Source organism: Silurus aristotelis (genome assembly GCF_946808225.1).
Source record: "Silurus aristotelis genome assembly, chromosome: 15".
In the NCBI taxonomy this organism is placed as follows: Eukaryota; Metazoa; Chordata; class Actinopteri; order Siluriformes; family Siluridae; genus Silurus; species Silurus aristotelis.
In genome coordinates, this window is record NC_139588.1 from 3,892,392 (window position 1) to 3,916,689 (window position 24,298).

General features: G+C 38.8%; 2 protein-coding genes across 5 annotated transcripts in view; both read right to left on the reverse strand.

Moving 5' to 3' along the window:
- The window catches only part of LOC310738441 (uncharacterized protein), a gene marked incomplete at its 5' end in the record, with an annotated part of 500,089 nt that overhangs the window by 447,542 nt on the left and 28,249 nt on the right, over window positions 1-24,298 (reverse strand). The gene's annotated exons all lie outside the window — the stretch shown is intronic.
- On the reverse strand, window positions 2,678-24,279 carry pla2g4ab (phospholipase A2, group IVAb (cytosolic, calcium-dependent)). 4 transcript variants are annotated; one of them, XR_014536981.1, is made up of 19 exons: window positions 24,109-24,279; window positions 22,615-22,727; window positions 17,940-18,021; window positions 17,646-17,794; window positions 17,412-17,525; window positions 16,304-16,341; window positions 15,240-15,384; window positions 12,789-12,925; window positions 12,305-12,527; window positions 12,073-12,187; window positions 11,209-11,346; window positions 10,278-10,367; window positions 9,019-9,081; window positions 8,306-8,527; window positions 7,816-8,000; window positions 6,938-7,127; window positions 6,144-6,301; window positions 3,189-4,087; window positions 2,678-3,089 (listed from the first exon to the last, which is right to left on the reverse strand). XR_014536981.1 is itself a non-coding variant. In XM_083563039.1 (18 exons), the coding sequence occupies exons 2-18, from the start codon at window positions 22,645-22,647 to the stop codon at window positions 3,950-3,952; spliced, it is 2,220 nt and encodes a 739-aa protein (XP_083419165.1). In that variant the 5' UTR covers window positions 22,648-22,776; window positions 24,109-24,279; the 3' UTR covers window positions 2,678-3,949. The 4 variants fall into 4 exon arrangements, 3 of the variants coding, with proteins under 3 accessions (XP_083419165.1, XP_083419166.1, XP_083419164.1); XM_083563039.1 differs by having other exon boundaries at window positions 2,678-4,087; window positions 22,615-22,776; XM_083563040.1 differs by having other exon boundaries at window positions 2,678-4,087; window positions 22,615-22,705; window positions 24,086-24,279.

Sequence of the window (24,298 nt, forward strand, 5' to 3'; positions counted from 1 at the left end):
AGGGGTTTAAGTATCTATTCAGATTGTACGTATCTGACCCTTTGACCATTACTGCACTGTAATCCGTTTTAAAACAAAAACGGACTCGGTTTTATTCGGCTTTGAATCTTCATGGGTACTTTTATGTCAGCTCTGATGCCAGACCTGAGTCAGATTCATCTAAATACAAGTTCAACTTACTTACACTTGATTTATTTCTAGTTTCGTCAATAAAAGTCATCAGATATTAAACTATGAGTAATTCTGTGTGATCAAAAAGCTGTTCCAGTGATAAACCTTAGTTTTTTTGGACTGCCCCCCCCCCCCCCACACACACACACACACACACACTTTTTAAGAGACTCTGAGAGAATGTATACACAATGACACACACACATACTATGCTAATGAAAACAGGAAGTTCTAAGGCTTAGGTCTCCAGATGTTCTATGTACAGCCTTCTTTCTCCATTAGCATGATTACAACAACTCTCTTGTACGAGTTAATGGCATTTAATCTCAACTCACACACATTAGAGAGTAAAGAGTCATAGAATTGTACACACCACCTTCATACTGTACCCCTACTTATCACACTGTGGTTGAAAACAGTGAGCCAACAAACACAAGATATACAAGCGTGCTGCAGGTAGTGGTTATGAAAGCCACGTCAAATTGTATAGCTTTTCTTTCATCTGAAGGGTTTTTTAAAGATTTCCCAGTGCTGTTTTTCTTTTGCTTCATTGCTCTGTTTCTTTGACTGCTTCCCTGTGTGAATCATACAGTGGCTCCTATTTAATATATTCTTCATTTATACATTTAGCTTTTACATTTCTTCATTATTTATTACATTTATATGTGAGAATGAACCCAGACCCCTGTGCTTACATACCTACCATACATAGCTTATATACGTAGCTTATTTTTTTTCACATATCTAATTGTAATGCATCTTATTTGCATCAATGAACCCCTTAGACAAAACATTTATGTAATACATACTGGAGTGAAAAGAATGACTCCTGGTGACTCAGCAGATAAAAAAGATATGCCAGTGAAAAGTATTTGAGTTTCAGTTGGTGTGAGTGGGAGGGAGATGAACTTTAGCTGTTTGCAATCTAGGGCATGACCACAGTGTTCTGTTTCACATGAGTGTTTCTGGGTGGATACAAAAAAAAGTCACATCTACTTTGACCAAACAAATCTAGAAATGTCCAGATGTTCCACTTTATTTTCTTTCTTTTCAAAATCCTCCCGTCGCATGAAGAACCAGACATTCTTCACTAGATGGAGTTTTCTTGTTCATCCCAAATAGGTTTTAAGTGTGGTGACTTGGCAGGCTGTTCCACGATTGATGACACTCCAGATGACTCGGACACATGCTTTGTCTCATCGTCTTGTTGTATTGTGATTTTGGTTCCAATGGTGTTAAAAGTATAAAATGGGAGCCATGTTGGTTCACTTTTACTTTCCAGAATAAGTCTTTATAACCTTCCTGCTCCAAAACAACCCCAAACCATTACACCTCCACCTAAGTTTGTAACTGTGGGGGTGATGCAGTCTGCTCACATCTTTTCTCCTGTTCTCAATCTTAAGTTCTTCTGTTGGAAAAAAAAACGTGCCAGTCTGTCCACAGAACTTTCTTCCAGTAATTCACCATCCAATAAAACATAATTTATTTGTATGAAATGGCCAAATATAATAGAGCAAAACCTATAAATATCAAATAAAAAAAGGATTGATTATCACAGCTGGTACTACTACTACTGGAGGTAGCTCAGTGGATAAGATGTTGAAATTCTGATCAGAAGGTCACAAGTTAAAATCCCAACACCACTAAGCTGCCACTGCTGGGCCCTTAAACAAGACACTCAACTGCTCTTTTTTGCTTGCTACTTTTTTCCCCCCACGTTTGTGTATTTTCGCAAGTGCAGTTGCCTGAAGAAGTAGTGCAAAGTCTCCTGATCAACTGAAATCCTCCGACCCTCAATAACATTGCCTCACTGAACCCAACATGGCTGGGTGATCTGGCGCACTCAGCTGTAAACCTTTATTCAAATCAACATTTCTGACTGTTTAGTCAAGAGATCATGAGACAGAGAAGCACAGAAGACAACCACTGAACATCATCTTTTTTAATTAATACAGAGAGGATTTGCAACATTGCCAGAACATTTGGAAAAAGCAGATTCGACCGAATTCTGTATTTACTAATCAGCAAATTGTATATGAATATGTATGGATTTCATCATACATCACCAGGTGACTTCAGCGTGTCTGAAAGGACGTAACGTACAATAACCCTCGGAAGGTGATTTGACAGATATACACATTGAAATAAAAGAAAATGTGATGCCGTTCTGCGCCACTCAAACTGTAGTGTGTTCAGCGTAACGGCATGCCGCTTCTGTGTGCCCCCAAGTATGGATTCCTGCTGTTCATCACCCTGCTTTCACTCAGGTGGGGTTAGTATTACGTGAAGTTCAAGTTTAAGCCACTTTTAACACACGATTCTGGATGGGATCCACATCACACACATGCTCATGACCATGATATGAAAAGTCAGCTAGGAACAGAATGTGTTGTTATGGCACACTTGCAATTATTTTCTGTTATTATTCACTAAAAGAAGCACCATAGCAGTCTTAAAGAATCTTTAGTCTGCAAATTGACTTATGTTGAAAATTTGATGTTGAAAGTTGTTATTTTTTAATGGAAGTTGTGTTGCTGCTCAGTGTGCTGCTGCAGTGATTCTAACAAAGAAAATAAATAAATAAATAAAAGGTTCACTTTTAGTGACATTTCTAAATATCATCCTGCCATGGAGTATTTCATGGTGCATGTCTGTTACAGTGGCGGGTCATCAAGTCCAGCAAGACTTTTTCTTGTGGTCTAAACTCTATTATAACTCTATTAGACGTTCTAATATATTTTCTGTCCATGGATATGTATTACATTTATTTCCAATAGTCCATTCTCTTAATTTCATAGCATTTTTCTCAGCTGTGCTGCTACAAGGAGTGTCTGTATAGGTTGGAATTTCTGTCCAATCAGATTTCAGCCATCATATCATGCGCTGCTGAGGTCAAACTGCATAAGAAAAAGCTGTTGCTTTAACCAATCAGATTTCATTTAAGTGACATCGAGGCCGACAGGAATTCTTCCAATCATATCGGCACATGCTCGCAAATTGCATCCGGAGCTAAAAGCTGTTTTTTCATTCTGACAGAGCAGATAAAACTAATTTCAGACTTTTTGAGAAAAAGTCAGCTCAAACAGCTCCAAACAATTGTTAAGCATTTTCATGAAACATTTACACTTCTGTTTTTTTCCCATTAGAACACATAAGGCACTGCAAAATGTACAAAAATGCTTCAGGGTGATGTGATGAGGTGAACATCATTGCTTCTGCTAGAGATGATGTATGCAGGAGGTGCAGTTGTGGCTCCAGTGAAAGGAGACGTGTTGAATTGTGTTCATTGGGTTTCTTGCTTTAGTAATGACATTCGTTCTCACTGTATGAGATTCCAGCACTCTGTTTTACTGCACTTTTCTATAATACTGACGATTTCTGAAGACGTTGTATCATAATGATGGCATTAAGAGGTGGACTGATTCAGGTAGCACGCCAAGGACTGCCACTGGTCAGCTAACATATTTGAAGGTTTATAAACATAAATGCATGCTATAGCAACAGAAAGAACAGTTTTAAGAAAAAAAGCTAAGACTTCAGCAAACTGGGACTAAAGAGCAATTAAAGAGCAAATACAATTAAGAAGAGAAATATTTCTACCTCCAAGTAAATGGATTGAAGAGAATCCATTAAATTCAAAATCTGACTCAATTAAAACCACTGCAGTTTTCTAAATATAAATACAAACATCTCTTCTAGCAATAAATCAAAAAGTGAAAAAAAATGTACTTTAGCGAACAAGTTCAGCTCCAAGCAGATGTTTTCACCAGTTTCCGGCTCACTTGTGCACGAGCCCCCTTGCTTCCCTTCTCGAAAACTTTCTGTTCTGGATCTCGCTGAGAGAAAGGGTCACCGAGCAGCGTGATGGGTTCTCCTTCCTGTACACAATGCTCTCCTTGATTGCCTCTTTGATCACCTGTGGTGGAAAAGTAAAAGGTTTCATTTTTCCGTACAACTGAAGAATTTTTCACTAGAAGTCAAGCGTCATTCCAACAAATAGTCAATAAAGTTAATATATTTATTTATGCGTTGTATTTTTGATTTTTTTGCATATTGAGTTGCCAATGAATCTTTCTATTCAGGAGAGCTGTTTGCTTCGGTGTCACTCATTTATGGAGCATATTTAGTCCCACAAGATGTAGATGCGGTGCAGCTATAAGGCAAGATGAAGGTTAATGGTCAGTTAAATGGTTGTTAAAAGCGCTATACAAATAAAACTGAATTGAATTAATCCAACAGTCCTAATTATAGTCTTCAGTGAGTGGCACACACGAACTACAGTAAAAAAAGCTTTCATGTAGTGAAATTTCTGATTATTAATCCTGTAAAAATGTGCCTTTTTAGATTATTGTCGAGGATTCCAGTGTGGTTTCACATGTACCAGGTTACCCTGACCTCACAGAACACCACACCGGTCGGTGGCTGTGTGTCGACCACAGACTGATTGACTGCACGATAGTAACATTTATTGTTGTCGACAACGGAAAGGAAAGACATTATGCATGGCAATACAGTACATGGGGTAGTTGAGGTGTAAACTTGTGAGTGAAGCAGCTCCTTGGTCCCTGTGTCCAAATTCAAGGTCATGTCTTACCCCATACATCGAACATCAGACAGAATGTTTAGGTGCTTATTTAGTAAAAAATAAAAAGTGATGTTCTAATTCTCCACGTTAGATCCACCAACATTTCCAGCTTTCCTGTTCAGTTCCCCAGCTACAATTCAGCTGTGGAATTTCCTCCCTTCACTTATGTATGCTGTCGCCTCGCTTCATGACATTCACATCTTGTACTGACTAAACCCAAGTGCCAGTGACGTCCAAACTGTCCAATCCAGCAGGTTTAAAACAGAATACTGGACAATCTGCCATTTGACACTATCCTGTCTCCAGTGTCCTCATTCCTTTTATTTAGAGAGCCAAGAGATCGTATTATATTTTAAGTCCAAAACACATGCTTTGCCCAGCCAGTAGAAATAAGCCTGAGGTGTAACCATTTGACAGAGTAAAGCTGGCTTTCATAAGATTTTTGTGATCTTTTCCTGTTCAGCTTCATATTTCGTATCAAAATATTTTAGTGTTTTGTATTGTTTATAATTTAAAATACTGTCAAATTCTTTGTAAAAAGTCCTACATTATTAAAATCATTAAAAAAAAAATGCAGGCTCTGATTCGTGCCTACTCAGTATTTTGCTCAGACCTGCAGAGATCAAAACAAAACATTGATCCATATGGAAGAAGGTGGTGAAGGTAAGTAACCTGCAGGCTGTCCAATGATTGATTAATAAATATTTGACTACTGAATATTGTTATTCAGTAATTGGAGTAGCTGTTTAGTAGAATCATTTTTTACGAATGACTTGTTTATCACAGAGTCGGTGTTGCTGATGTTACCAAACACCACGTAACTAAAATTAGGATACAATTATGAGTTGTACTGGTTGCATGAGTCAGATTTATTGCATGACTCGACCCAGAGAAAAGCTGTTGCTATCAATTATTTGTTTACTTAATCAGCTGAGTTGGTGTAATGGTGAAGATGATCAAACATATCTTGAAAATATGATAAGTTGAGGGGTAGCACACTGGAGTTTGTTAATAATTTCAAACATTACAGTACATAATTTATCAAACCAGATTAATATACAGTACCATACTCTATTAAATATACAGTGTATATGTATGTGGCAGCGTAGCGCTTGGGCTTTGAAACACCAAAAATACCAAGACAACTGAACTTGACAACTGGTGAGGGGAGGCATCTCACAAGGCAGGAGATGCGTACATCCCCTAGCATAGCGCCTCAACGTATCGCCTCGCATATATGCTGATACGCACCAAAAATGTTTTGCCATTTTGTCACATCTTTGTCACGGGGGGGTTTCTAAACATACGTGACAAATGTTTGTTACCTTTGTTCCCCTGTGATTGTATTTCTGATCAAAGTATAATGAACATTATGACTGCTCCTCACCTCTATGTTGCTCAGTGTGTTAAACTCCATGAGGTCGTGCAGCTGAGTGAAGGCCTTGTTAGAATACTGGAAGTTAAAAGTGGAATATGGGGTTTCTGGGTCGTCGAAGATGTCGAAGTCAGCAAACTGTTTCTCCTCTTCAGTGTCTCGAGGAACTCCTTTAGAGCATAAAGTGCAACAAGTTTATGGACCAGATCAATGAAATGGGGAATTTATTATTTAAGTATTACAGTTTGATTTCTAAGAAAGTGTTTCTGTTATTCAGTGCTGTAGGTAAAAAGGGTGAGTAAGGAATAACACACTCCAGACTGTGCTGCTCTCCCACGGTATCGAACACCGGGGTGATTTTTTTCCAAGCATGAGTATGTCATTTACATATAACTGCAAAAATCTGCTGTTATTCGTCTTAGCAAAAGAACTATTACAACAGGGGCCCCCAAACTACGACCCACCCCCACATGTGGAGATTTTTTTATATATGCTTTACTCATATTATATCTGTATGTAATAATAAATGTTGGCTTTGAAACAATAATTACTTCCAGTCCCCTGTCATTACGTGAGCGGCCTCTAGAGGCGAATCACTGACGCTTCATTCTGTTTTTTTTTACATGCAAGTCTGCATGCAAGCACTATTTAATATTTATTATTTTTTAATTGAATAATTATATTAATTAATGATTAAATTCATATTTATTTCATTTGGCACAGTTTCATGGTTCTGTACTGTTTTTTTTTTTTTGTAATAAAAGTTCCTCGTGTGTACGCGCACGCGCTCGCACACAGGCATTTACCTGGGGCTTTGAAGTTCCTGAAGTCAAGGTTAACCAAGACAAAATGAATGATGGTTGGACAGTTCTTGTCCCCCTTACTGGGCTTAAAGACGTAGCACTCTTTCATTCCTTCCCGATCAAACACTTTGGGATCGATTCTGGGAAACGGCAGCTTGTTCATGCGTGCCCATTTCTCAGCCAACAAAAGATCCTGAAAGAAAAAGCAGAAAGAGCATGCCACTTCAAAGCAGAACAATTATTGATGCCACTAAGGTCGATTATTACCCAGGCCATGTTTTCATGTTTTGTTGCCATGGCAGCAGGTCCCTCCCACATTTTAAACAATCCTGCGAGAGCAAACGAAAGTTTTTCCAACTATGGGCGTTTTCCACCTTTTTCCAAACCTGAGGCCAAACGTGATGACGGCTCACGACACGTACAAAATATAATCATTCAAACAATTTCTCAGCTAACACCTATTAACACTATTGGTTGTGTTTGTTGTGGATGCTTTTCAAGTGACGGAAAAAAAAAAAAAATTTTTATTTAAAACACGAATAAATGCGATAACACAAAATCCATGACAAGAATGAATGAAGAGATTGCTGAGCATCATTCATGTCAAAATGAATAAATATTGGTGTGCACGCTTTTTCAAAGGAACATGCCCATTAAAAACAAATCTGAGGTTACCAAAAAAAAAAAAAAAAAAAAAAAACAACAGTTCAGAATATAAAAGGTGATCTACCCGTGGTGTGTTCGAAACCTGTAATCTATGAAGCTCAGAAACTTCAACTTCAAGCTTTTCATATCTCCTGCTGAGATGGTGGGCTGTGTGCTTCTTTGTATCTGAATTTGTAAAGCATATGTATGTGTGTTTGTGTGTTGTTTATAATAACCTTGAATGGAGGACTGGAGTCACCAGGTCGTGCAGAGAAGTCGAATGAAATAATGAGGTCAACAGCCCTCTGTGGTCTCAGGATCAACGGATAGGGCAGGTTAAATGTCAGGCCACTGTCCACGACATGGATGTTCTTGCTTTTTACATCTAGTGGCTCGTAGATGCGATCAAACTCATTGGGGTCTAATGCCATTCCATAATGAAAAGAGAGAGAAAGAGAGAGAGAGAGAATGAGAGAGAGAGAGAGAGAGAGAGAGAGAGAGAGAGAGTGAGCAGGACAGGGAGCAAGAAATTATTGTCAAATCCTGGCAAATGTACAAGGGGTGTTCAAGTCAAACAGGGACTTTTAAGTTAAAATAAATTTTTAAAAAGCTTACTTGTACTTGTAACATTAAAAGTTTCAGTATGACTTGAATGCCCCAAGTAACTCTCCGAAACGAATAACACTCCGAAATAAATGAACACCTCTATTGTACACAATTGTATACCTGTGACAGCATCCGCCTCCTCCTCCGGATAGTTCTGGGCCAGGATCTCACTGAAGGGTGAGAAAGGAATGCTAGTGTTCAGGTTGAGCCCCAGCATGAAGTTGTGCACTTTTCCTGCCCTTCCCTCACGTGTATTAAACAGAGAAGAGTCGCTGAACAGTGAGGTGACCATGCGCTGCATCCAGCTGGCCTGCGCTTGCTGCTGGTCGTTCTGCATGCCGACTACGGAGCAACCGCACAAAAAAAATACAAAAAAACAAAGAGCATATATTTGGATGTTGTGTTGATAAAATGGCTATTGAATTTGACCCAATCGTGAACGAACAGTTCCGTTTTCATACATCCATTACATTGATTTTCAAAGCCTTGTGGTAAAATCAAACACTGCACACTCACTCAAGCTCAGGATTGAACCCAGGCATCTTGCAAGGTACATTTCCCAAATTTATGCCAACATTCTTGTGAGAATTTATAACACAATTGCATCACATTAATACAGTGTGAACTGCTTGTATACAAGTAATTCAATACACAGGTAATGTAGAACATTCTGATAGGTAACTGATATTCTGATAGTATGGGCAGTACTTTGTCTCAGACTGGACTGGGGGCCGTCTTTTTTCAGTAACGGTGAAAGATCTCAGCACAGGTAAGAGACATATTGTCTCAAGAAGACAATATGGTGCTGCACTGTGAGTAAAGTAGTTTCTCACCTTTGTATGACTCATCGGAGTCTAGGGTGTCTTCTCCCACAATATGCTCCGGTTTTATGTGTTCTGCGAGACAAACACGAGCAAAGCAACCGCTTAGTCTTAATGTCACGCAAAAGTCCACATCATTTTAATACTGATTTATTTAAGTTTAGAATACTAAAAAAAAAATGTGTTTCCATATTGATGTCTTTTCCATACAGCAAACTGCTCCAGATTCACTGCAAACTCTAAGCAGGATCAAAGTCTTAACAGAGGATATATATATATTCATAAATCTCCATAATACCCTTTCAAGATATATAGCCCCACCCATGACATAAAAGATACCAATCTGAAAACTGCTAAGCCACGGCATCATTTTGTACCAAGTGTTCCTTACACGTTATCAGGATTCAATATACTGTAGATATACAAAATGTTTTAAAACTGAGAAAACAAATAATTTGTTCACTGGTTAGATTTAGATCAAGGCTCTAATGAATTTGCATAGCTGGTTCGAAATGTTAAAAGTATTGATGTAACACGCCTTTCCTATATCTCCCTATATAATCTCTTATTTTTTTAACGTGGAACTAATGTGCATTATATAATGCACATTAGTTCCACGTTAAAAAAATAAGAGATTATATAGGGAGATATAGGAAAGGCGTGTTACATCAATACTTTTAACATTTCGAACCAGCTATGCAAATTCATTATATATATATATATATATATATATATATATATATATATATATATATATATATATATATATATACACACAGTATATACCAATAGTAATTACGTCACACTACAGTTCATAAGTATTATATTGACTTTCATAAATGAAGTACAAGAGACCAAGTTCTCCTTTACACATTTCTCACCGCGCATGCTGCCGCGACACTGAAGTAAAAAAACTGGTGTGAAAACACCATTACAGGAAACGATGCTTTTTAGAAACCACACAAGCCCATATCTACAGTAGGCACTCAAACAGCTTGAAGCTATGATAATAATCAGACAGACAGCAAGTCTCACTAATTCCTAATCTCGCATCTTACACTAACAAACTATCAAAGGCCTAAAATCTCTCGTTGACAACACTTAGATAACGTTCCGAGAGAAGGGTCTAAAAAAGGAATTCCTGTACACTCCAGGCTTCATCTCGGAGAAGGGCAATATAAATAGTAAATATTTGCATGAAAAAGTGCACAAAGAAACCGTAGTCCTGCTCATCAGGCAGAAAAGGAGAAAGGTTTTCGCATGTGTCGTACCCAGTTCCTCCTCCATGGTGCTGCCCCCGGTGGTGTCCTTTACCCCCAGGACTCTGTTGAAAAGAATAGAGAAAGCACTGCCCCAGACCCCTGCAGAACACACACACACAGTGAAAGGAATCACATAACTTACAACTAACTAAATAATGAAAAACTGGTGCTTAGAGCCAATAAAATGTTGATTCTCTGGAACTCAAACGCAGACAATAAAGCATGATCCATAGGCCACAAGTGTGAGTGAAAGATTGCATTGTCACTACGAACATCTGCAGTGTGGCAGCATTCTTCTTTCGAGCAGGAGACAATCGCAGTTAAAGCCCCTCTTAAGTCTAGCAGTCACTTTCCTGTCACTCATACCAAGCCATTTATTTGTATGTTTTTTCTGTTTCTTAATACCATATTAAATATTAGTAATTTGTGGTCCAGGAACAGAGAATGAGGTTAATGATTAGTTAAATTATCCCTTTAAGGCTGAATGGATACTCGTATTGCTAAATAGATAAAAAAAAACTATGTATGTCTAAATTAACAGGTCAACAGGACAGTAATGGTTTCTGGTGTACATTTTGGTTGATTATCAAATATTTGACCCTGTGGCTGAGCCTTATCTCTTGTAATATCCTCTTTAAAGCACCTCTTTATTCCCACATGTAGGATAACCCTAGTAAAATAGACTGTTCTTGTACTTGGCTAAAAGCACTAATCCCCTGCTTAAATATGACTCTGGTAACAGCAAAACTCCCCTGTTTACATTTTGAATTGCAATCAAAAGTAGTAATAAGTTGTGAACTATGAGAACTCCATGTGAATAATGGATACGTTTCAGTGTGCATATCTCCTTTTCTAGAACAAAATATTAGGCAGGTGGTCATAATGTTATGCCTGATCAGTATTTATACAGTGCATTGTACATATATATGTATTATCTTACCCATTAGGAAGTGTAGCGGATTCTCCTCATATTTCTTAACTACAGTTCCCATGAAGAATTTGCTGCCAAAAAGGTCAGGGGTCATGAAGGTACCATATTTAGACATGCCAATCTCATAAGGACTGAACTCCACCCAATCTGTCAAACAAAACACACCACAATAGCATATTATTGACACAAATAAGCCTCGATGATTGTCCTTATCTTGTATGTTACTTGGCTTGGATCATATTACGCTCTAATATTTCCCATGCATGTCTATTTTAGGACTTGAATGACACGGGGAGAAAAAAAAATTCATCTTTGGCTGCTATTTCGACTCTTTTCACGCCCTGAATTGCTTTTATTATTGTAATGACGCACTACAATACGACAGCGGAGCGTTATATACCCGTTCTACGATGCGTCCCATATCCAATTACACAGCCATCACAAAAGCAAATAACTGGGAGGATTGTGCATTGACAAAGTGATCCCCTGACTGACTTATCCTCATGTAGCTGGAATGTAACTGGTTCTGTCTTTGCAGTTGAGCAAGGGAATGTGTTATAAATAGAAACACTACTTCTTTACAGCTCGAATGTATCTTATTATAGCCTGAACAAACAGTGAATTTTAAACAGTGTTTCACCACGTAGGCCTTCATTGTCCGTTCTTCAAGTGTCGTCCTCGCTGATCATTTGCAAGTCAGACAGAACGCTGCGAAATGTGTGAAACGCACCGTGCGGCGTCAAAATAATGTTCTTAATTTAAAGCAGCATGCAAATACATTTACATGACTTCCTGACACTTAACTGCACGTATTGTATCTGCGATTTGCATCTTAACAATAATCCTCACATAAACACACACGGACTCACTTACCAGCAAACATGAGCTCGGATACATCCGGCTTGACGTGCAGGCAGGTGAACAGTGGCAAAGGAGACTGCGCTTCGTTCACTTTCTCCTGCAACTCGCTCAACGTAGTGTCCATCCTCTGCAACAGAAATACGTTACTCGCGTACGATATATGCAAATACGGTACACATTTACGGCCCTTTAATTAGGGCGGGAATGGGAAATAACAAATCATTATGAACGGTTTATTACATACAGCAGGAATGAGTGTTTCTCCAATAAGCATGCCGAAAATGTCAGCAAAGGTGACGGGCTGACCATTAGCCTTTTTGTTCCACAGAGCCTGGACGTAGTTGGTGATGTGCTGCGGCAGGAGCAGGCGGAGTGGGTTGCTGCTTACACTCTTCATCAGCTCTTGATTAATCTGTCCTGGGCCTTTACTAGGGAACTCAGGGTGCGAGTACAGCGTAGACATGTACCTGGGACACATACAGATGTGTTATCAAAAAGCCAGCCGGCTGGATGGATGAATTTGTGTCATGGATGGATGGATGTTCTTCACGTATCCCCACTTCCCCATAAAATGCACTACACAAATAAAATTGAAGTGACTCAAAACAGTTGTGGTTACTATTTTTAAACAAATGCGCATAAAAAAACAAGCTCCCCAGGACATTTGAAGCTTAATAAATTGCACCAATAAAACTTTTGCTCCTTCTTGGGAAGGATTGGGAACATACCATGTGGAGCCTGAGAGCCCAGCGATGTACGTCGTGCAGTCCAGAACGCCAGACTCAAACAGAGCCTTCATGACCCCCGAGAAGCCGACCATCGCCCTGAACCCTCCACCTGATCCTACCACAGCTATGACAGGGACCTACACAGACACGCAATTATTTAATATTACTTTTTGAACATTAGTTTACATTTAAAACCATGATAAAATTATAATTTTATTATTTGTACTTTATGCTCTGGAGAAGAGTTTACTGGCTTGTGCAACACTAATGGCTGGGTTGAAGCAAATGTTGCTTTAAAATCTGCATGTTTTTTATAGATGACCATTTCTTTTGCAAGATGCAGGAATTTTGAAATAAACGGTGATAACAAACTGGATGGTCCCTCTCCTCTTTAGTCCGGAGGATGTGGTGTCCACGGTTTTCAAAAAGAAATTAAAATTTAATATAATAATTGGACCACAAAACAGTTTTTGATTTTAAACAAAAAAAAATCAATTTTAAATTAGCTTTGCACCAGAGCAAATGGCAGCATTTCTGGAATATGTTCAAATATTCAATTCAATTATTTGTATAGCACTTATAACAATGGACATTGTCTCAAAGCAGTTTTACACACATATGGCATCCTCCATCCATGTGGATGACATGGAAAAATGTTCAAAGACAATGATTTCTGGAGGTTTACTGATCCCCATGCAGTTACAGAGACTTGCTGATATTTAAATTCTAAAATTCATTGAATCTTTTAAAAAATATTATGTACTTTAGATTTTGGCAGTTTAATAAACTTTCTTTCTTTCTTTCGGCTTCTCCCGTTAGGGGTCGCCACAGCGGATCCTCCGCACGTTTTTGATTTGGCACATGTTTTACGCTGGATGCCCTTCCTAACGCAACCCTCCCCAATTTATCCGGGCTTGGGACCGGCACTGAGAGTGGCTGGGGATGGTTCCCTGACCGGGGATCGAACCCGGGTCGCAGCGGTGAGAGCGCTGCGTCTTAACCACTAGACCACCAGGGGACCTGATTTTGGCAGTTTAATAAACCTCTAAATCTTTGATGCTAAATGTAGGCTTATAGAGGACATGCAGATGCCACACAAAATAAAAGTGACTACAACCTGTGGATCCATTAATTATTCGGAAATATGCAAAGATATCCACGATATTGAAATGTTATTTGACAGGTTAAAAGATAAGACAGGTCTTACAATCTAACATGAGTCTGCTTAGATGTGTGTTGAGAGATTGAGAAGGTCTCACTTTTTAGTTTTATCAAGGCAAAACTTTTTTCACATGCCCAAGAGTCCATGTTACATAATTTCTTGCATAATCTGGTCGTCTCTGACTTCCGAAAATCAAAAACCGCTACAATATTGCCAGCAAAAGCAATAAACCAGATTCACAAATTGCCAAATGACTGTGAAATCTCGCTCGGTGAGAAGCTCGTTCACGTGTAGCACCACCGTGTTTTAGGATATGAACCGAAAATTCTGAACTATTGTTCAGCATATCTGCATGCAGCTGTTGAAATATTACACAACATGCAGAAATGATTAAAGCTGCAGCATTGTAAACAGAGATCTTTAAAGGAAACCATCCCAGGCCTCGTATTTTCCTCTTCCTATAAGCAAACTCGGGTTTTGATCTTGAGCTCTGCTTAATACCTCACATGTTTCACATGTTTCCCTCATTTGTGTGTATGTGTTCATTCTTTCATCTACTTCTCTCTAACACGCGCATATGCTTACAACTACAGACCGACTTGCAGGAAATCAAAAATGAGGCAGTATTCATGGACATCGGAAAAAAATTCAGACCTGTATAAAATCGTTTAAGACCAATAACAGCGAATTTAAGACTTTTTAGGACCTAAAATTGTGATTTTTAAATGATTTTTTTTTTCTTCAGTTTTAAAGACTGCAGAAACCCCGCTCTCTGTACTGTAGCAAATATTTACATACGAATGTTATATTTATATGCTGTTTCTGGTATTGTGTTTTTTTTGTTGCTATTCTGTTTTTCAGTGTACAATAAACCCTGCATACTGTGTGTGTGTGTGTGTGTGTGTCTGAATAAATATGAACATGATTGAGGCGGATTACAAATTCGGGTAAAGTAGCCGAAGTTGTGTAAAAGATCAAAAGTTAAATAACATTTTTTTTTTTTAAGACTTTCAGGTTAAGACCACGCCCACTTTCATTTTCCCAATCGACATAATGATGCATCTGCACTATATTAGATTTAGGTATGTTTCAAATTCTATTAAATCTGCTTCAAGGTACATATACAAGACTAAGATCTTTTCTAAGTAAAGCATTTCGGTTTATACCTTTTCTAATATAATATTAATTTTTAAAGTCCACTTGCATTGCATCTGATTTCTTTTCTACGGTGCACTTTGTACAGAAAATACTGATGTTAGAACACCATTATGCGTGTTGTGTAAATTTACCTCCTGGGGTTTAAAGGGCAGGAATTGGGGCTTCTCCATGCCCAGCAGTTTCTTGATGCCCAGCATGACCCTGTCTCTTCGCTGTTGTCTGTACAATTTCTCTTTATCACACAAGGCGAGACTAAAACGCAGGTCAGTGGCAGAACTGAAAACACAGAGACACCAGATTGTTGTTGAATTAAATCATATATTAGACGTTATGGTGTTTGAAGAGTTTTAAAATGCCAGAAAACTAATAAAAAACAGAGAAGGCTTACAAACCCAAATAAAAAAACTCCTTTTATTAGTTTCCTGGACTTGGCTACTTGTTCATATGACACATGAGCTGATCCTGGTCAGGTTTAAGAAAAGATGTGAGTCTATTGTTTGGCACCGCACATACACGCACACACAAACATGCACGCACGCACGCACACACCATACAGTATTAAAAAGGTAGGGAATATTTAAAGTAGGTAGGTAGGAGGGAAGCTAGGAAGGGAAGGATGGAAGAAGGAAAAAATAAGAAAAGGAAGAAAGAATAGGGAAGGAAAGGAATGAAGAAATTCTTTACAGATTGTACATCAATTACAGTCATGTATACAGACACTGACCTGTCTTTTTTACAAATTGAACTGTAGTGAATTCCCAACAAACCATCATCATCATCATCATCATCAGTAGAGGTCGGCCGATACGTTTTTTTGTCTGGCCGAATGCTGATATACATATGATGCTGTTTGTTTTTTGCCCGATCTTCTCCCCCACCCTTTATCTTATAAAATCGAACAGTTCATTAATAAGAAGTGATACGGTAAATTGCTCCAATTAAAGATTTATTAGGCTTGTTAGATGCACCTGCCTAAAAATCAGCATCATTTCAAGGACAATTAATTAAAAACATGCCAAAAATCATTCGGTTTGACCTCTAATCAGATTATTCGGTTGACCTCTAATCATAATCATCATCATCAGCTTTGCCTTAAAAATATACTGAACATTAAAACATTAGGCTTTTATTTAATTTTTTTTTAAAGTAAAATGGAAAAAAACTAAAGACAGAGCTGTAGCAATGAAATACGTACCAGACTTCCAGACTAAGCTCTAAGAACACATTGGTGGCCTGTTGGGACAAAACAAAGATATTGTGGCACAGATCACTGTTCAGTGACAGAAAAAAAGAAAGTTAAAATATTGTTGAAAAAAGCAGAGAGGGAAGAAAAGAAGGGAAGGAAGGAGGGAAGGAAAAAAGGCTCTTAATATAATTACCGTATTTTTCGGACTATAAGCCGCTACTTTTTTCCCACGTTTCGAAACCTGCGGCTTAAACAACGAAGCGGCTAATTTATAAATTTTTTTCATGGGTTTTTCCCGGTTTCACAAACTTTAAGCCAAAAAGCTGAGCGACATAACATTAGACAAATGAAATTTCCGAACGGAAACGAAAAAAACGCACCTCACCTGTGTTCTGAGCTGCACGGCATCGGGGGAAAAAGGTTTTCTTAAGCGCTAAAAGATAAACTCCCGAGAGAAATACTTGTGAAAGGAAGGAGGAAGACAGTGAACAATGACTTACTTGGTAGGCTACTGTTTAGATACAAGCCGTTGTAACGCGTTGAGTCTGGGTGAAGGGAGAGCTCGCTAACTCCATTTGCAACAGAAATCATATAAGCACAGACAGGTTTCCAAAAGGCGTGCTTTTTTATTATTCTTGGCAACAGCATTACAGGTTAGTCAAAGAAACTAAGAAATGAGCATCAGAAAATAATAAGGACATATTCCTCGTTCTCCACACATGCAGTAATAGCGCCAGGCTATTCCCAAAATACCGCTATGCTCCTAAAGGAAGCGCAACATATTTTACCCATTACACCGTGTAACAGACAGTGTCTTTCCCTAAAGCCTGTGTAAAGTTCATTAGTTTCAATGTAGACACCTGCGGCTTATAGACAGGTGCAGCTTATTTATGTTTAAAATAAATTCTTTGTCAAATTCAGTGGTTGCGGGTTAAATATGGGTGCGCTTTATAGTCCGCAAATTACGATAAGCAAAAGCAGGGAGAAGAAAGAAAGAAAGAAAGAAAGAAAGAAAGAAAGAAAGAAAGAAAGAAAGAAAGAAAGAAAGAAAGAAAGAAAGAAAGAAAGAAAGAAAGAAAGAAAGAAAGAAAGAAAGAAAGAAAGAAAGAAAACATACTTTTCCTATAAGAAATGGCACAAGTTCCTTCTGTCCCACTTTGAGGCTGGAAATGGAATACGTCACCATACCCAGTTTCTCGTCCATCATGTAATTAGCGTCCATTAACGTCAACTGAAAACATCGTGAGAGAAATCAGTTCTCATCATAAGAATAATCAGCACGACTGTTAAACAGTTTAAAGTTGTTCAGTAGAAAAATTGCCTAAAATCAAGTGTCTTTTACAAAAGCTACCTCCAAAACATTGTCCTGGTTAGGATCCAGGATGAACTCGAAGCTTTCGTTCCACTCAGGGTTGATGTCATTATCAATGTGCCTGGTCCTTTTCCTGCTCGCAGGAGCAGTCCGAATGAAAAGCTCCACGTAGGGGTCTGGGGTGTCCACTACACTCATATACACATACACACGCGCACACACACACATACAAGGATGGAAGTTCAGTGTAACAACAGGTCATCATATTCTCCAAACATGAAGAAATAGCTGAATATTCATATTAAACCAGTGCAATAATGTTAAACCACTTACACAAGTCCCCCAGAGCTCCTTTAGTGACATTTTCTGCTCGCAGCACTTTCACTGTGAACTTGTGCGAATACTGCTGCTCTACCTTAAAGGCAGAAACGATGACGTCAAAGAAATAAAACAAATAGAATATCACAAAACTTATAACTGTTCCTAATTAGTAAATCTTCTAACAGTCTTTACTCTGTAATAATAGTAGAAACAGGGAGAGAAAGAGAGAGAGAGAGAGAGAGAGAGAGAGAGAGAGAGAGAGAGAGAGAGAGAGAGAGAGAGAGAGAAAGAAATAAGAAACATGAAATGCAGAAAAATTTATTTCTGCATTTCAGCACCTATCACTGAACAGCAATGGTAAACTATATTAAATGGACATTTGGTGACACCCAGATAAGAATGGATTCCCTTTTGAGTCTGGTCTCTCTCAAGTTAAATATATAATATATATATATATATATATATATATATATATATATATATATATATATATATATATATATATTATTATTATTATTATTATATATACAATAATCAACTGTCTCTCTTTTCCTTGTCTAAGAACCTGTGCTGTGGCATCCATCTTTTCACAGATCTTTAACAGACCACTGGAACTGTGTGAAGTGCCTACCTGCTTTAAACGTTTCACCATCATCCCATCCCAAAGAAACCAAAAATCACTGAACTTAATGACTACAGCCCTATTGCCTTAACATGTGGTCATGAAGTCATTTGAGAGACTTGTGTTGGCTTTTTTGAAGGACATTACTGGACTCTTGCTGGACAGTTGATCAAACAGAACTGAAACAGGTCTGTGGACGATGTGGTGAACATGGGACTGCACTTAATCCTGCAACATCTGGACAAACCAGGGACTTAGGTGAGAATTCTTTTCATGGACTTCAGTTTGGCCTTTACCACCATCATCCCAACACTAACCCAACACTTATCTCTACCTGACAGTGGATCACCAGCTTTCTGACGGATAGGCAACAGCTAGTGAGACTGCAGAAATTCGTCAAACAGCCGTTCCATGAGCACTGGTGTGTTCTTTCCCCACTGCCCTTCTCCCCGTACACCAACGACTGCACCTTTACAGACCCCTCTGTCAAGCTCCTGAAGTTTCCAGATGGCACTAGTCATCGGCCTCATTAAGGACAGTTGGAAGCATTTGGAAGCGAGGTTCAACAGCTGGCTGTTTGGTGCAAAAAATTCTGGAGCATAACGGGCTCAAAACAGTGGAGATGATTGTGGATTTCAGGAGAAACCCCCCTGCACTCCCCCCCACTCACCATCATGAACAGCACTGTGGCAGCAGTGGAGTCATTCAGGTTCCTGGGAACAAACATCTCTCAGGGCCTGAAGTGGGACAATCAAATCGACTCCATTGTTAAAAAGGCCCAAAAAAACATGGATCCTTCACATCCAAGCCATGTGTTTTTAAATTTTTTAGCTCATGAACACTTTAGTGCTTGTGCAATAACTTTTATACTTTTATTCTTTATTTATTCAGCTTTTTTATTTCCTTTTGTTTACTTTAGAAATTGTGCAACTGGATGCTTCTGTCAACAAAACAAATTCCTTTAAGTGCAATTAAGTTCTTTCTGATTCTGAAGATCACATCTTGTCTAGCCGGGAGCTATCTGATCAGATCTGGCCGGGATTTATCTGATCAGACCAGAGGTTTAAGATGTGGTCACCAAGCCCATTCCAGCTCCACAAGATGGCTCAGGGATTTACAACAAACTTGTTTTAAATGCATGTTTAGGTGGCCATGCACGTTTTTGCCTCTGCCCACATGTCATGTAACTGGTTGTTTCCAGTGCGTGTCCTTATTGCTTGCACCTGTTGAGTTTCATTATTTTGCATATATATATTTTCTTTACAGAGCATTTAGAAAGTATTTACACTCCCTTTTATTATTTTTTATGTTTTTATGTTGTAGCCTGATACTACAATCGTTGTTAACGTCAGCAATTACGACGAGTCTTTATGGAAATGACACAACAAACTTTGCACACATGGATTGGGGATTTTCTGCCATTCCTCATGGCAAATCCCCTCAAGCTGGGTCAGATTGGATGGGCGCATCAATGGACAGCAACATTCAGGTCTTTCCAGAGATGTTCCGTATCTGCCACTATCACTGAGCCACTCTAGGACATAAACAGATTTGTCCCTAAGCCACTTCTGTGTTGTCTTGGCTGTGTGCTTAGAGTCATTGTCATGTAGGAAGATGAACCTTCAGCCCAGGCCGAGGTCCTAGGTGCTATGGAACAGATTTTTTTAAAGAATATCTCTGGACTTTTCTCCATTCAGCTTTCCTTCAACTCTGACCAGGTGGCAAGTCCCTAATCCAGAAAAACACCCCCACAGCATTATGCTGCCACCACCATGCTTTTGGGATGTTTTTTGCAGGTGATGAGCAGTGCCTGGTTTCCTCCAGACATAACTTTTAGAATTGAGGTCAAACTGTTCCTTCTAGCCACTCTGGCATAAAGCCCAGATCAGTGAAGGGCTGCAGTGATGGTTGTCCCTCTGGAACTTTGTCCATCTCCACACAGGATCTTCGGAGTTCATTCACAATGACAATTGGGATCTTGGTCTCTTCTCTTTCTAAAGTCCTTCTCCCCTGATTGCTCAGTTTGGCCATGCGAGCAGCTCTTCTGAAACTCTTGGTTGTTCCATACTTCCATTTGAGAATGATGGAGGCCACAGTGCTCTTGGGAATCTTCAATGCAGCACAAATGTTTTGTAGCCTTCCACAGATCTGTGCCTCAACAATCCTGTCCCTGAGATCTGCAGCCATTTCCTTTGACCTCTTTGGTTTGGTTTGTTTTTTGCTTTGATCTACATGGTCAGCTGTGAGGTCTTCTATAGAAAGGTGTGCATTTCCAAATCATGTCCAATCAATAACCTTTACCACAGGTAGACTTCAGTACAGGTGGCGAAACATCTCAGAAACGATCAGGAGAAACAAGAGGCACCTGAGCTAAATCTCAAGTGTTGTTGCAAAGGGGTGATATTTCAGATTTTCCTTTTTCACACTTTGCAAACATTTCTAAAATTCTGTTTTTACTTTGTAATTCTGGGATACTGAGTGTAGATTAATGAGAAGAAAGTTAATTTGAATGATTGTAGTATCAGGCTGCAAAATAACAATTGAAAATAGTTTCTGAATACACTGTATATTCTGGATATACTGCCACATATCCATTTGTTCACCATCAAGTTTAGTTTAGTGTGTGTTGTCACCTGCAGTTAATGTTTACATCCTTTCAATGAAAACTTGAATGAAGAAAACGAGCAATCTCAATGACCCTGTAACTCTAGCAAGGTTGTTGATAACAGATATGCTGCTCTGAACATTTGAGGAAATTATGATCTCCTGGGATTTTCCCACACAACAGAATAGAGTTTACAGAGTTTTACAATGCAAAAAGAATTGAGCCACTGTTCTGTTTGTGGAAACACCATTTTAAGAGAAATCAGATGAGAACAACCTTTTAAAGCATTTTAGAATAAAAGTTAAATTTTTTGTGGTCAGTTCTGAGGTTGGTCAGTTCTGAATGCATTTTTAAATCCATATCCACTTAACTACATTCGTCGCTAGGTGTTAAATGAAAACGCTTTTTCAAACGTCTTAAGTGTCAATGCATTATATGCATTAAGGGGACATCACCTAAAATCCCCTTTTGCAACCTTTTTTGTTATACCTTTGGCTTAGAAAGCACTTTTAAAATGAATGCTAAATGTTTAAATATGCGAGTCTACCATGAGTCAACCAGGAGCTTAAATAATATTTAAATGATCATTTACATACTAAAACTACAGCTGGAAATGGCAAAATGTTAATTATGCATCAACCTTTGCACATATGGTAATGGAATATGTAAATATACAAAAAAAATACAGAAATACGTTTCCAGTTTGAATATTGCATTGCCATTTTGCATAGTACTTTTTACATTGAATTCAGCTACCTTAATGCTTCCGTACATGAGGGTAAATAATTGACAAAAAAATAAAAACATTTCCTGTGGCCGTTCCATTTAGCCGATCGTGACTTTTTTTAGGCACTGAATGGTCCGTGATACTGTGTAAGAGGAAAAAGGAACCACCTACAATTTGTGTGTTTAGTGGTCAGTCTCACAGAGAGTGCATGGGTACTGTATTGATGGATATAACGCCTGGTTCATAACGTCTTGCCTTTGTTTGGGTGTGTTGTTGGTTCCACTTCAAATAATGGCAACTGTAAACACAGCTTGTGGAGACATTTAAATCATTCGTACTGTAATCTAAGATCGTCCGATCTCCTTCCATCATCTGGAACATACTAGAAAAGCCAAGTTTGAGCAACAGATTAACCAGTCTGGTCTACAAACCATTTATTTTATATGGTGGATAATGTGCTGGCTTGCTATGTCCAGTGATTCTTCACTCGCTATTAGCCAACCCCTATATTCTATTGTGCGCAAAATGTCAGCATTAAATTCACATACTCAATGAATCTAAATACTTTCCTTTGTCCAACAACTGTAATAAAAAATAAAAATAAAACACTCCAATGTCCGACTACTGATTTGCATAAAACGATGGTAGCGTGGCCTTTTAATGTCAGCGTGCACTTTTTTGCCCAGTTAAAAAGAGTATTAATATAGGAAAAGCAGCATTTTGGTACACTCACAATGATGCACTGATATGGATCAATGGCAGCCATAGTGGTGTTTGGCACTGAGGTGTTCAGGAATGGCTGGTGATCCCACGTCCACGTGAAACTCCACCCTCCGATGTAGAACTCTTGTGGAATCGGATTTCGAAACACACAAAAGAGTGATTAATCACATCACTGTGATGGTGAGAACAGGGTGATTAATAAAGGAAGGAAGGAAGGAAGGAAGGAAGGAAGGAAGGAAGGAAGGAAGGAAGGAAGGAAGGAAGGAAGGAAGGAAAAAAAATCTGTCAATATTGAAATGACTGTCATGAAATTGTCTTACATAATATATTCGCTTTGTGCAGCTTGTATGTATAAGGTCAATAGCTTTGACTTTTCTGTGTGTGTGTGAGAGAGAGGAAAAGAGAGAAAGAAAGAGAGAGAACACCGAAAGAGGAAGTGTGCAGCTAAGAAAACTAAGATAACACTCTGTTTTAGTGGTCAGAGGAAAATGTACTCATTTGGTTCACACTCAACACAATGACAAAGCAGAATTGATAAAACTTCACCACAAGTTAACCGTGTAGTTCCCGACAAGGGTCCCTGGTGCACTGCTTTTCACGGTGCTTCCTGTCATGGCCTTAAACTATTTACTCTAGCTTCCTATTTTCATTATCTGATCATTTCCTTTTTCAAGCTCCACAATTCTGCTCTCCACCCAGTCAGCGTATTTTTTATTTTTTTTTCCTGGCCTACGCAATGCTAAAATCAGAGGTGACATACTGTATGTGCAAATTCATTCCTAAATAGTTCAATTCATAACTGCATTATAGATTTTTAAGTTTTCAGACATCTAATATACAAATACTGTAAAAAAAAAAAAATAAAAAAATACATTTGCCCAAACATTTCTTAGGGACTCGTTTCTGTTTACTCCCAGAGATCGTGCACAACTTTTAGGGATCCCGTGAGGTCAGAGTTCAGGGTCATATTACAGACGCCCCTGAACATGAAAACGAGATTGAGAGTTTGACTACCTGTCCTTTGCACTGTGTGTGTGTGTGTGTGTGTGTGTGTGTGTGGTTGAAAGTGAGTGTGCTGGAAAAAAAACCCTCAGATGTTCAGGAACTCCAGGACCAGGTTTTGGGAGTCAGTGTTCTATAGATGTTCAAGTTTTAGATCAGTACTGGTGGAAGCCTGTTTAGAAGTCTGTGGATGATGTATTAATGTGACTTATAATTGGACATAGAGCATCCTGAACCACACACACACACACACACACACACGCGCTCTTTTCTAATGCATTTCTTTGCACACTTTAAACACTTCATACAAAATTTTTCGTTCTTTGAAACATCACCAACCTGCTCCTAACCCTCACCAAAGCCAGGAGCTCTCTGACTTTTCAGAAGCTTTGCAGCTCTGATGGAATGATCTTTCTTCACTTTCCTTCCTGCACAGCTACTTCCTAATCTCCAGAATGTCTTCACAACTGGACCATTACTCAAGTACGGACCACGTACTCACCCGAATATGTTATGACAAATGCGATGTCCAAAAACAAAAATTAAATAAAGACCTCGCTTTCGTTCTGCACTCGAGCGAGCGCTTCGGGGCAAACATCATGAGGAACCGGAGCAGGAAAAGGTGCTGGAGGAGAACTCGCTTTTTTCCTCGAGCGAATAAACACGCCCCCCGAACACACACACACACAAGT